This window comes from Brachionichthys hirsutus, chromosome 2 (assembly GCF_040956055.1).
Source record: "Brachionichthys hirsutus isolate HB-005 chromosome 2, CSIRO-AGI_Bhir_v1, whole genome shotgun sequence".
Classification (NCBI taxonomy): domain Eukaryota; kingdom Metazoa; phylum Chordata; class Actinopteri; order Lophiiformes; family Brachionichthyidae; genus Brachionichthys; species Brachionichthys hirsutus.
In genome coordinates, this window is record NC_090898.1 from 14473752 (window position 1) to 14486139 (window position 12388).

Below are 12388 nucleotides of genomic sequence, written 5' to 3' on the forward strand. Positions count from 1 at the left end.
GTACACCATGTTGTCTTTTTCTATCCTAGAATTTGACGGCAAATTCAAAGAGACATTCATAATTACAGTATCTTAAAGGTTTTGAGCCTAAAAATACATGGGGGGGGGGGGGTCAAACATGCATGAAAGCAAGATGGAAAATCAGTTCTTGCTCCACGGGGCTTTACGTGATCAGTTCCAAAACATTATCCAGAGACCCAATTTGAAAGCACAGAATTAAAAAGTGTAAACCTCGAGTTCTGAAATGTTCACAACGGAACACGGTTAATTTGGCAGCAGACCTCATGGACGGGATGTCGCTACGCACAGTCAATCCTATAAATTGTATTGCCTGGACAAAAAGGCTAATCATCCATTTAAATAGCAAATGTGCTTTTTCATTTCTTTTTACAGTAATCAAACGTTTTCTGTGCTTTATACAACAAATCGTGTCTGTTTCGATCTTCGTTTGAACAGTGGTTCACGATCATTTTTTCGCTTTTAAAATTGTGCTCTCTGGTCCAGTCCGCCTGAAAGAAGGCACCGCCCAGCTCATTTAATATTCAAGTAAGCTGTGGGCTGGCGGTGACGTCACATTTCCCTCGTCAAAGCAAAAGATTATTTGTACACAAACACACACCAAAAAAAAATCACAAATACAGCAACTTTCACAAAATGTTCTCCAAAGTCCTTTTGGTACTTTAAACACAGTTAATGTGACAGATGTGGCTTTTTATGCATAACAAAGCTCCGGTTCTGTAATTTTCTGCTGCCTTTGTCTCACCGTCGAACCTCAAGGTGAGAGGAAGTAAATTGATTCCTCCGAATATTCGTTTCTGAAATGCTCATCTGTGTCGTGTGTCCATGTGTCCACCCTCCTTGCTGCTTTTGTCTTCGGCATCGGTTGAGACATTCAGATTTCTGGAAGTAAGGCGTCACAAAAAAGGCGGGAGAGTGTTTTTTGACCTGTCCAGGTACATTCAGTATCATACATTGTCATGTATTTGTGATTATTTACGTGCTTCTAATACTCGCCGTGTTATGTGCTGCACCTCTTATCGTGTTCTTTTGTGTTTCTGGTGTCTCTGCAGACAAACGTTTGTGCTTAATCCGTTTGACTTCACGCGGAAACCATCAGACTGTGGTGACGGACAGCAGGGGATTGTAGACTTTCTTCCCGTCTGCGGACCTGCTCCCGTGGGCCAGGAGCTCCTGTATCGTGATCCAGTTGTCCAGAATTCGCCGACTGCGCTTCTTCGTGCTCCTCTTGTGGCACAGCTCCAGGATGGAGGTGGCTTCCTGCTGGTGCGCGGTGCCCTGCTGCCCTTCCCCAACGCCGCCCTGCTCCCCTTCCCGCTCCCTCAAACAGTCGAGGCGGCTCTGCATCATGAACTCCCTGCGGCGCCGCTGCTCCCGGGCCTTGAGGAGCTGCTGCTTGCGCTCCTCTTTGCTCCAGTAGCGACCCATCTTCATTTCGCTCACCGCATCGTCGTCTGTCGTCATGCCGCTTCGTTCCTCCCTTATCTTCATGGCGCGCGCCTTCAGGAGCCGATCCCTCACGGGCCTCTTGGCCACGTAGCGCGAGCCGTCGCTGCGTATCTTCACCTTCCACTCCATCCGAGGGGATGCGGGAAGCAGCGGCGAGGTTAAGGTTAAGGGTACGCGATTGGAGACTGGGCCGACGTCTTTGCATGTGCTACCCAGGCTCATTGGGCTGGCGTCGCCCCCGGACTCTCTGAGAGCGTCTCCGAGACGTTCGGGGGTGGAAGGAGACGTCAATTGCATGCAGCTTAGGTAGCGCTGAGGCAACTGTGTTTTATTATCGCGCCGGGATAAGTAAGGACTGTTCTCCGCACTACATCCGCCGCCTCTCTCTTTGGGGTTGCGTCTCACCCCTCCGTCTGAGGCATGCCTGCTTCCGACATCCCGGGACAGAGACCGAGCCTTCCCTCCAGAGTTGGCGATCTTGGCTTCAGCTCCTCTCCGTTGGGTTTGCGGAGAGAAAGGTAGGTTGAGGTTCGCTTGCGTCCCGTTCCCTCTTCTAGCCCGAGACCCTCTCTCTCGCTGCCTAGTTGTGATTGGGAGCTGCGTCCCTGCTGGGATGAGATGCTCTCCTCCCTCCGATCTCTGCATCGAGGGCGAAGGGTGCTCTTCCTGAACTAGAGGGGTGCTCCTGCAACTTTCCCCTCCTGTGTTGTAGGCACTCGTACTGTCCTTGTCTGATCGCTCCCTCTCTGGGAGCTCATTGATGTCTGGCAAACCTCGCTGAGAGGACTCCTCGCTAGCTAAAGGGCCACTAATGTCCAAGGGCCCGGGTCCTACTCCAGCCCCTGCACTCGCTCTGTTCTTGTCCTCAATGGGCCAAGCCTTCAGGCAGTGCTCTCTCAGCTGTTGCATTTTCTGTGCCCTCAAGATGTTGCGACACTTGAACTCCAAGTGGCGCAACTCCTCCTCCAGGAGGGCCATCTCGTGTTGCGTGAGGCTCTCGTTCCTGTTCACATCCAGCGAGACGCCTCCTTCCTCTTGTGCCAGCCCGTGACCTCCTCGTAGCAGCGCGTCAGTACAGTTCTTCTCGTAGTAACACTTGATTTCCAGGAGCTCTTTGTACCTCTCACACTCCTCCTCGGTGAGTCCTGGCATCGTCATCCTCACGGAGTCTGCCCTGTAGGCCCTTTCAAACCTCTCCGCCTGTTCCAGTCCTCCTCCGTTCACAGAGTCGAGTCCTAAGAGGGAGTCGGCGCTGAACTGGAGGTCCTGGGAGTGCAGCAAAGGTGGACTCTCGCCTTGACTGGACAGAAACTTGCGCATGCTGCCGGGAGTATTGGTGGCATTGGTGTTTGGGGCACTGGTGTGATCGTCCCCCAGGAGGTCGTGTTCCGATGATTCCTCGTATCGTGTGCTTTCATCGGTTCGACCCACGCCGCTGTCCAGCTCCTGGCTGTTGCTCAACACAGTGTGGAGCAAATCTGGTGAGTCCCTGTTCCCGGAGTGACAGCGGCTTCCTAGTAGACCACCGACGCCGCCTGGTCCAGCACCCGGGGCGGCGCTGCTGTTGGGCGGATGGACAGCGTTGTCCAGGGGTTCCATGTCCAGCTCGTCTGGGTCCAGCTGGTTGTCATTCTGACAGGTAAAGGTGTTGAAGAAAGGAAAGTATGAATTAGAAAGCTTGCTAAGCCCCGCCTCTCAATAAAATGTGTTTCTGTCTTTGTTTGTTCGCACACGTCTGAGTTTAAGGCTCCAGGTGATGTTGACATTTTTCCTGGTTCATCTCCCAACTAGGAATCTTTTTGACAGCATCCTGTTTCTCTGGTGCTCGTCTCTGCCACTAGGGGTCGCCAGAACTGCGTGAGATTTTATATCCGGATGCTCTGCAGTTGCTTTGGGATTCTTTTGACTACTCCATGATCTATATTAGAGAATAATGTGGTCCCGAAAAGGTCTAGAACCAAGCGGGGGGGGGGGGGGTTCCTGAAGTGAAATGGGTTCGTCGTGGGGAGGGTTCCTGCAGCAGGCAGTGACAAGTCCACACGGTCGTGTAGTTTTAAAACAAGATGGACCGTACTTTATGTGAAGAACATTTTCCACAAGCTATAAATAAATTGGACTTCTTACGCTGGCTTCTCAGAGCGGAGTCAATCTTGGCTAATTCATTTGATTTGAGTGTGAACCGCATGCAGAACGCAAGAAGAGGCAACGTATTGATTATCTTCATTCTCATCCCCCCCCCCGAGACAACAGATCAGGCTTTAATCTCTGCTTGTGCGTTTCCCTCTGATGATTTTCCCATCTCTCGCTTGAATCTTAATGTTGGGACCGTGCCTGAGCAATATAAATCTTGTCACGCTTTCGCAGGTTGCGCTTGTGCAAGGACATATTTACACAGAGGGGGGGGGAGTTTGTCTTGTACCTTTGACCAAGTCCGTTTTAATGAGCAGCTTTTAAATACGCCCTTTAGCTGCTTCTGAACAAATGCCAGCCGGCATGCAGATTATTGCATCCTCCTCACACATCTTCAGGGTGAACTTCAGCTTGGTTTGGTTCTGTCAAGTTGTTTCAAGTGAATTGCTAGTGGTTCTATTGTAGGTAGGAGGGGTGGGGGGGGTCAAGTACGTGCTAGAGTACCCTCATATCGGCTAGAAGAGTGACCTTGAGGGAACCGGAGCCGTTCCAGATTAGTGCAAGCACGATTTGTCTTTGCCTCACTCTCCTCTTTATCTCCGCTCTCATCGTGTTTTTGCATCTTTCAGCTCCCAGGACGGAGCAAAAAACATTTATGGCTCCCCATTATTCTATTCTGACTGGATTATCTCCTCTGGGATGCAGGAGGAGCTGCGTTTTTGCAACCAAAGCAAGTCTGCTAATGTCTCGCATAAAGATGGAGACGTGTTTAGGTCGGTTTGCTCGGCGCTCCGAGGACTGCGCTTCCTCACCTCGATCTCGGGCCGTGCGAGGAGCAGGGAGACGTTAGTGCTGTCCTCTCTGGTGAGAATAGCCACCGCCTCCTCTCTGTCCTGGATGTCCACTCCATTGATCTGATGAAGAAGCGCGGGAAATTCAGAAGCACTATTAGCAGTTTAATTTCAGATGTGGTTGAGGCCTTACTGAAGGGGACTTGAACCCAGTTCTAATGCGGATCAAAGGTTATCAGAGACTTTTCTGTTTTTTCTGTTGTGACAATATTCTTTGATCCAGGATATACATTTTTCATCTGGGAGACCTGCACCTGTAGGATCCTGTCTCCTTTGCGGATACGTCCATCCATTGCAGCGATGCTATTTGGGTTCACCTTGGAAATCACAAAAATGGAAAAAAGGTTTAAGAATATTTTTTTTTTTTTAAATGCAGCTCCTGACTGAAATATTGATTTCACACATCCATCTTCACCTCTCCTACATATATCCCCAAGTCCTCCTCATCATCAGTTCTGTAACAGACAGTGAGTCCAAGTTTGTCCTGTTGACGCGACTTGTATAACTCCACCTCCTGGAAACGGGGAAAAAAAGGTCGATGATGTCATCCCAAAGCAGCGGAGGTGGCCTTCCGGTACCAAATCCCAGGTTCTCACCTCATACTCCAGCTCATCCTGGCGGTCCACCTCGTGCTGCGTGACGTCGAAGTAGTCGGTAGGGTCGTAGTAAATGGGCTCTGGAAAGCTGCGGCCAAAAATAGAAAATATTCCGGATATGTTTTAGTGAAAGGGAACAGTCGGAGGCGTCGAGCTGCTCCTACTTACAGGTCGCTGAATAGATACGGTTCCAGGAGTGGTGGGAGTGGAGGTGATGGTGGGGGCGGAGCCCCGCAGGGATGCTGTCCGCTCTCGCCCAGAGTCAACGTGTGCTGGAAGCTGATGTCCGTCTGAGTGCAGCTGTCCACACAGTCGGCCATGCCCATGGTCACTGGCACCAAGCCTCCGGGGGGGCCCGCCCGTCTGCGAGCCCCCCGTCTCAGTATGTTGGAGAGGACGGGGTCCCGTATGGCTAGGGTGGGATCCCCTGAAAGGCGGGACAGCGCCTTTCCGTTCACCTGGAAAGCACAGATGGTCAAGATCAAAATGTTGGAGGAGCAGGAGGGGAAAACTGAGAGGGAGATCAAAGATGTGAAGAGATGAACTAGAAAGATGCTAACATGAGTAACAGGAAGGGAGGAAGACAAAGAGTGTCGCCGAAAAGAGAGGTTAATGCACAGAGATAAATCTGCCTCGTAAAGAACAGAAGGAAGGAAGGACTGCAGCTGGAAGACAGACAAGGTCCCGTAAAGAGGAAAAAAAAAAACCCTGTTCTGTAAGGGAGGGTAATTAAAATCTGATTATTCGCTCTGATGGTGGTTCAACAGGTTCGGAGGGCGGGGGGGTAAGAAAGGAAACAGGTTTGCATTTAAAACGTTTCGACACCACAGGACACAAAGCAGCAGAGCAGAAAGACGCTCGCCACGACCTTTAATCGACTGTCGGCTTCGGAATAAGCCGACATGTTGCATAAATAACCCTTCAGCACACAAAGCCGGGAGAGCGGGCGGCTGGAATGTAATTGCCTCTGCGTATGATTAAATACATAAAATGTTAAAAAGCGCAGCTGTGAGAGTTTGGAGACGGGCAGAAGTAGTTCAGTGCATTCATTCCAGATTAAAACCAAGTTCCCTTTGTGCTTCTTAGTCCTGAACTGAAGCTTCCTTTTGTGTGTGGATTTTAATTTATTGCTCTGTGAAAATGTATTAACTGATAAATGTATGCGTATTCTGGTGAAAGCTCTAACCAGATTAAACGGCACCACAGAGCTAATAAGAGATGAAACTTTAACCCCCCCCCCCCCAGTTATTGCTTGTTAAATCAATGTCTTCCTGCTGCAGCCGAGCACAAAGCGTCTTCCACTTTCAGCCTCTGCTCCTTTTCAAACCGTTTTTGGTTTGTTCTACTATTGCTGCATTGCTCTTTGCCTCCCCACCAGCATGACCTCCATCACACCCACTCCTCTTTCCCTCTCTACCCATCGCCTCCTGCTTTTCTTCCACTGTGCTGTCTCAGCTGTTCTATCTGCTCCGTCCCCATCCCTGGAGATGGAGACGACTCGCTCTCCTCTATTTCCATCTATATCTCAGCCGGTCCGTCGCCTCGTGTGTGCAAGTCCTTCCTCGCACTAATGCCGCTTCATAAATCCTGCTGTCTCTGTAAAGTCGTCTGCTTTCTTTGCCGCCTTAAAATCTATTTCAAAAGTGCGTTTTTAACTCTCTTTCACCGAATGATCTTCATTCTCTGCAAATCACAGGAGGTGTCTGATGGCTTGTTCAACACTCTGCGCTCGAGACTACAAGCGCCCGGCTCTCCACAATCAGAAAGAGGCCATTGGGGATTCACTCAGCGCTCTGGAGTGACAGGTTTGAATGCAGAGAGAGCCTGAAAAGAGGGATTCATTCATTATCAATGAGAGGGTTGATCTCTTTGGCTCCAACCTGGAGAATCCGTCCACCGTGCACGGATGCCTCTGGGTTACTGGGTCATTCCACCCAACTGTTCTTTATGAGCAACACAACCTATGCAAATAGTGAGGCCTCTGGGTGCGCACCGCCCCCACACTCCACCCTTTTTTTTGCTGTTTTTTTGTGCTCAAAATGGAATTGAAATTCAGTAAAGCCTCCAAAATTCACTGGGGGGGGGGGGGGATCAGCAGCAGCTTTTGAGCTGAGGGTGTGGGGATGATGTGGGCTGAGATGAAAGGAAGTGCAGAGGCAGAAAGCAATGGAGTGAGCATGGGGAGAAAGGAGGAAGGGCAGTTGAGGAGATAATGATGCAGGAGGGAGAGGTGTAGAAAACAAGCGCTCCGTGACAGGCGCTCGCCGGATGACGGTAAATAGTGAGTGAACCCGGGTCTTGCTTCGGTTCTTGGAAATAAACACAAGCACAATAGAGACTCGTGGAAAAGCCTAAGTGGTTGACGCGCAATTAGTTTTTATCTGAAGTGCCTTAAAGAGCAAAATGAAATTCGTGGTGAACAGCAAGACCAGATGACAGGTGGCGACTGCATTCACCCACACGGTGTGAGTGTTAAGGTAGCGACTGCATTCACCCACACGGTGTGAGCGTTTAGGTAGCGACTGCATTCACCCACACGGTGTGAGTGTTAAGGTAGCGACTGCATTCACCCACACGGTGTGAGCGTTTAGGTAGCGACGGCATTCACCCACACGGTGTGAGCGTTAAGGTAGCGACTGCATTCACCCACACGGTGTGAGCGTTAAGGTAGCGACTGCATTCACCCACACGGCGTGAGTGTTACGGTAGCGGCTACATTCACCCACACTGCGTGAGTGTTGAGGTAGCAACTGCATTCACCCACACAGCGTGAGTGTCAAGATAGCGGCTGCATTCACCCACACGGTGTGTGTGTTAAGGTAGCGGCTGCATTCACCCACACGGTGTGAGTGTTATGGTAGCGACTGCATTCACCCACACGGTGTGAGTGTTAAGGTAGCGACTGCATTCACCCACACGGTGTGAGTGTTATGGTAGCGACGGCATTCACCCACATGGTGTGAGCATTATGGTAGCGACTGCATTCACCCACACGGTGTGAGCGTTATGGTAGCGACTGCATTCACCCACACGGTGTGAGTGTTAAGGTAGCGACTGCATTCACCCACACGGTGTGAGTGTTGATGTAGCGGCTGCATTCACCCACACTGCGTGAGTGTTAAGGTAGCGGCTGCATTCACCCACACGGTGTGAGTGTTAAGGTAGCGGCTGCATTCACCCACACTGCGTGAGTGTTAAGGTAGCGGCTGCATTCACCCACACGGTGTGAGTGTTAAGGTAGCGACTGCTTTCACCCACACGGTGTGAGTGTTAAGGTAGCGGCTGTATTCACCCACACGGTGTGAGTGTTAAGGTAGCGGCTGCATTCACCCACACTGCGTGAGTGTTAAGGTAGCGGCTGCATTCACCCACACGGTGTGAGTGTTAAGGTAGCGGCTGCATTCACCCACACGGCGTGAGTGTTAAAGTAGCGGCTGCATTCACCCACACGGCGTGAGTGTTAAGGTAGCGGCTGCATTCACCCACACGGTGTGAGTGTTAAGTTAGCGGCTTCATTCACCCACACGGTGTGAGTGTTTTTAGATGCATTATCACGCTCTCAAGCTGAAACGTTCCCTTTCTTTCTCCCCTGCGCTGCAGTTCGGCCTTTTCTAACACAATCATTTGGGAGCTGCTGCACGACCGATATTGAATTCCACTTGTTCGGTAATTGATTTTTCTCATCTGCGACGCATTAAAGGCCGGAGCAGTCGCTTCCTCGGGAAATGAAATCAGGGCCAACTCCCGGCTGTGACCCCCTGCTGTTTGGTGCCAATGAGCTCATTTCAATGGACAAGCAAGGGGTGGCAGGGTATTATAAACTGATGATGAAACGCTGTCACTGATTTAAAATGCAGCTCCGGTGGCGATGGATCTAACAAGCCTCAGTGGGAGCACGGAATACCGAGTTTCAATGCAGTGTGAAGAGCGGCATCCTCTCCATCACCTCGGCTCGGTGTCAGTCTGCAGAGGAAGCACGAGGAAGACCGCGCACTAATGCCTGCGTGCACAAACATACATGTTGACTCCGTTAGTGCCTGCATCGTAAAGTCATTTTATTAGTTTTAGAAGCGCGGCATGACGCCAGCATCAGGTTGAATCTTCTAAGAATCTCAGATGTGATTCTTCTCTTCAAGCAGAACGCAAATATTTTATGATGTTTTTCTGATAACAGAAAGAACAAGAGGGAACACGAAGGATGGCAACAGGAATAGGAATATTGCATTTGTTGTAATTTATTGCAGTAATTACCTCCGCCCGAAGTGGGGGGGTTAGTATTAGTAATTTAGGGGGGGTAGCACAGGTAGCGTCTCCCTTGAGTCGGTCCTAAACCCGGATAAATCCAGATTGGAAGGCATCTGGCGTAAAACTTTGCCAGATTTAACCATGCAATCGACTGAAGGTTGAGTTGCCGTGGCAACCCCTGAGGGGCCTGCTTAATTCTGGCAACGTTTTCAAACATTTCAATCTGCTCCATAATCCAGGATCCCTTCTGGATCCGTCCAGAACTTCTTGAGTTATCTTGCTGACGGACGGACGGATGGACGGACAAATGATCACGATCACATAACCGCCGTCTCGCCGGAGATAATAAATGGTTTATTAAACCATGATTACAGAAGGTTTTTAGTCTCCAGTCAATGTTGTTGATAATTATAATAAAATGTGTCACCATGGAAATTATATTTATTATTATCATTATTGTATTATAGCTGTAATACATGATATAAACTATTTATTATCACGTATTAATGAGAATTAATATGCAGGAATATCGATTGTCTGTCCGCCGCTTGTGTCGTGTCATTGTAAAAAAATAATTAAAACAAGCACATTAGATTTGTTTAATGACACCGGTTGCCATGGAAACAGACTCCTGTTTTACAGTGTGGATGGAGTAAAACAAAGGGATGTGGCTGTTGGACTTCGGTGAGGAGAGGATGAGCGTGTGTGTGTGTGGGGGGGGGGGGGGGGGGGGTAGAAGTTGCCCTTCAGCCTTTTACTTGTGGCTGTAGGAGGTTGAATGATCGCATGTAGCCAGATCAATGCACGATGCATGAATCTCACTCCTTTTGGCACCAGCAGTGATTTGATAGAGTCACATTTAGCTGTCTGATTCCAGGCTGATGTCGCTGTGAGCTCTTTAATGCCGTGTTTATTGGCAGAAACAGACTGCAGCTAATTTCTAGGTGTAATTAAACATTAGTTAAGGAAAACAGCTCAAAGCTGCAAACCTCTAATGAGAGAAGCCGTGAAACGTGGGGGCGTAATTACGCTTCCTCGTTTCTGATGTGGTTTTTTACATATACATAAACACTCGTTATCTGAGGATGAATCAGCCATGCCGTGTGTTTGCAATGAGAAAACGTGTGACTCAAACATTGACTTTAAGCCACTGTTCCTGGTACTTTGATTCATTTAGCTGTCTCGGGTCGTGATTCTTTGATGTTTCATTCAGTACGTTCTCGTTGCATCACGTCTGCAGCCTCTTGAAGCCAAAGCCTCTGGATCTGGTTCAGAACTCCATCTGCATTCAGCTCCTCCTCCTCCCTGTTAGCGATGCCGTTTCCGGTTTACCGGACCGGCGTACGTGCTGACTTGCCGCTCCGCAGCATCCACTCTACCCTGATACTCCATCTTCGAGTACCGTGCGACGGCTCCTCTGCACGCTCCCCTGCCACTGCTGCACTCCTTGCCACGCCCGTTTGGAAGCCACGTGGCCCTGGGATGACATTTTGCAGGTTCTTTCCATTCATCCCTCCTGCATGGAGGCTTTAGAATCATCTGTTCCTGCAGTCTAAAGGCAGGCAGCAGCGAAAGCGTCTCAAAGGAGGAAACAGCCCTCCTTCATTTCCCACCTTGACTCATTTCCATCCTTCTGTTTGGACGCTCCTCTCACGTTTCCCTATCTTTTGGCATCGCCCTAAACGCTACAACGCGGCCCGGTTAACTTTCCCACACAGCTCCAACACTCCTCAGACCCCCCAGCTGAGCCTCCCGGTGCCGCTCTCGCTCAAAATGTGGCGTGGGACTCCGTGTATCACTGAGTCACCAACGGGAGCCTCCTTAGGCGCCACTCAGCCAGATGAGCTTACTCACACGCAGCCTACGGTCCAAGTTGGCAGGCGGTGCTGAGGCTGTAACCGTGGCAACCCCCGTCTCCCATCACCCTTTTGTCAAGCTTTAACAGCCCGTCCATCCGGTTGCACTACTCCGCTCCACCGAAAGAGCGCCGCTCTCTGATTGTCACTATCAGAATGATCAATCTTACATCAATAAATAAATGTCTCGCTAATACGGGTGCAAACGAAGTAGAGCGCAATCACTACTTCCTGTCCAGTAAAAACCCGATGCAGCCTGTGATCCAGATCTCATTTTACCCCCCGTGTCGTATTTAATGCATTCGTTGTTTTAATGTGACTAATTAATGTCATTATCAAGACTCCCTATCATGATAGTGTTCATATTTAATTGATGAATTACCCGGCGATGCTTGCTTTGACATTTCCAATCAATGCAAACAATATCCCTTAATATATGCTAAATAAATCCAAGTTCCACATATGAATATTAGCAAATTAAAATGCTAATCAGTCGGTGATTAAATTACTGTGTTTTTACATGACGGGCCGTCATTAGATTAGATTAGAGACGCCTGTAATCACTGGAAGAAGCAGCGCATTGTTGAGTTCGACAGGGATCCACAAAGGAAAGGAGTGGAAGAAAGAAAGAAAAGAAAGGAGGCAGAGGAAGAGAGGAGGTGGGGGAGCTTACCTGGAACATAACCCTGTATTGTTCCTCGGGCTTTTGAACCACACACATGTTGCAGCCCATCGTGACTCTCGGGCGTTGCCGGCCTGCGCGGGTCAACCGGCCACCGGTGACCTCACGCCGGGCTCTTCTTTATCGAGGTCTTTGTCTGTGGCAGTGGGAGAGCCCCGCCCTCATTCGCAGGGTAGTGGAATATCCCACTATTCCTCCTCAGAGTTAACACACACACACCCCCATCCCTGCCTGGGGGTTTGAATGTAGTTTATATTGGGTGTGGCCACTTCAAGGGTTGTAATCCCGGGTGAATTTGGTTGTTGCAGACAAATCGGCGCTCGTCTCTCCTGCTTTGATTGTGTTCCGTTCACGTGTAGCACTCAACCTCAAAACGACGAACGCATCCGTCGAAGATCTCGCCTCACTTCTGCTTCTCCTCCCTTTTTCCATGGAGCTTCCCGCCCTCTCCTTTCCACGATGGCTGACGGGTTTCTCGCTGTAGCCCCTGAGATAACTTAGGGAACAGTCCTGCTCCAGCTCTCCGCTTCAAAGTCGGTGCATTGTTAGAACAATTTCCTT

The 12388-nt window shown here is 49.8% G+C and overlaps 1 protein-coding gene across 1 annotated transcript; it reads right to left on the minus strand.

The window, feature by feature from the left end:
* Positions 1-1113: 1113 nt before the first annotated feature.
* Positions 1114-11878, minus strand: LOC137908583 (PDZ domain-containing protein 4-like). The gene is made up of 8 exons (XM_068752996.1): positions 11819-11878; positions 5913-5963; positions 5213-5502; positions 5045-5132; positions 4864-4962; positions 4703-4765; positions 4410-4511; positions 1114-3099 (listed from the first exon to the last, which is right to left on the minus strand). The coding sequence occupies exons 1-8, from the start codon at positions 11876-11878 to the stop codon at positions 1114-1116; spliced, it is 2739 nt and encodes a 912-aa protein (XP_068609097.1).
* Positions 11879-12388: the final 510 nt, after the last annotated feature.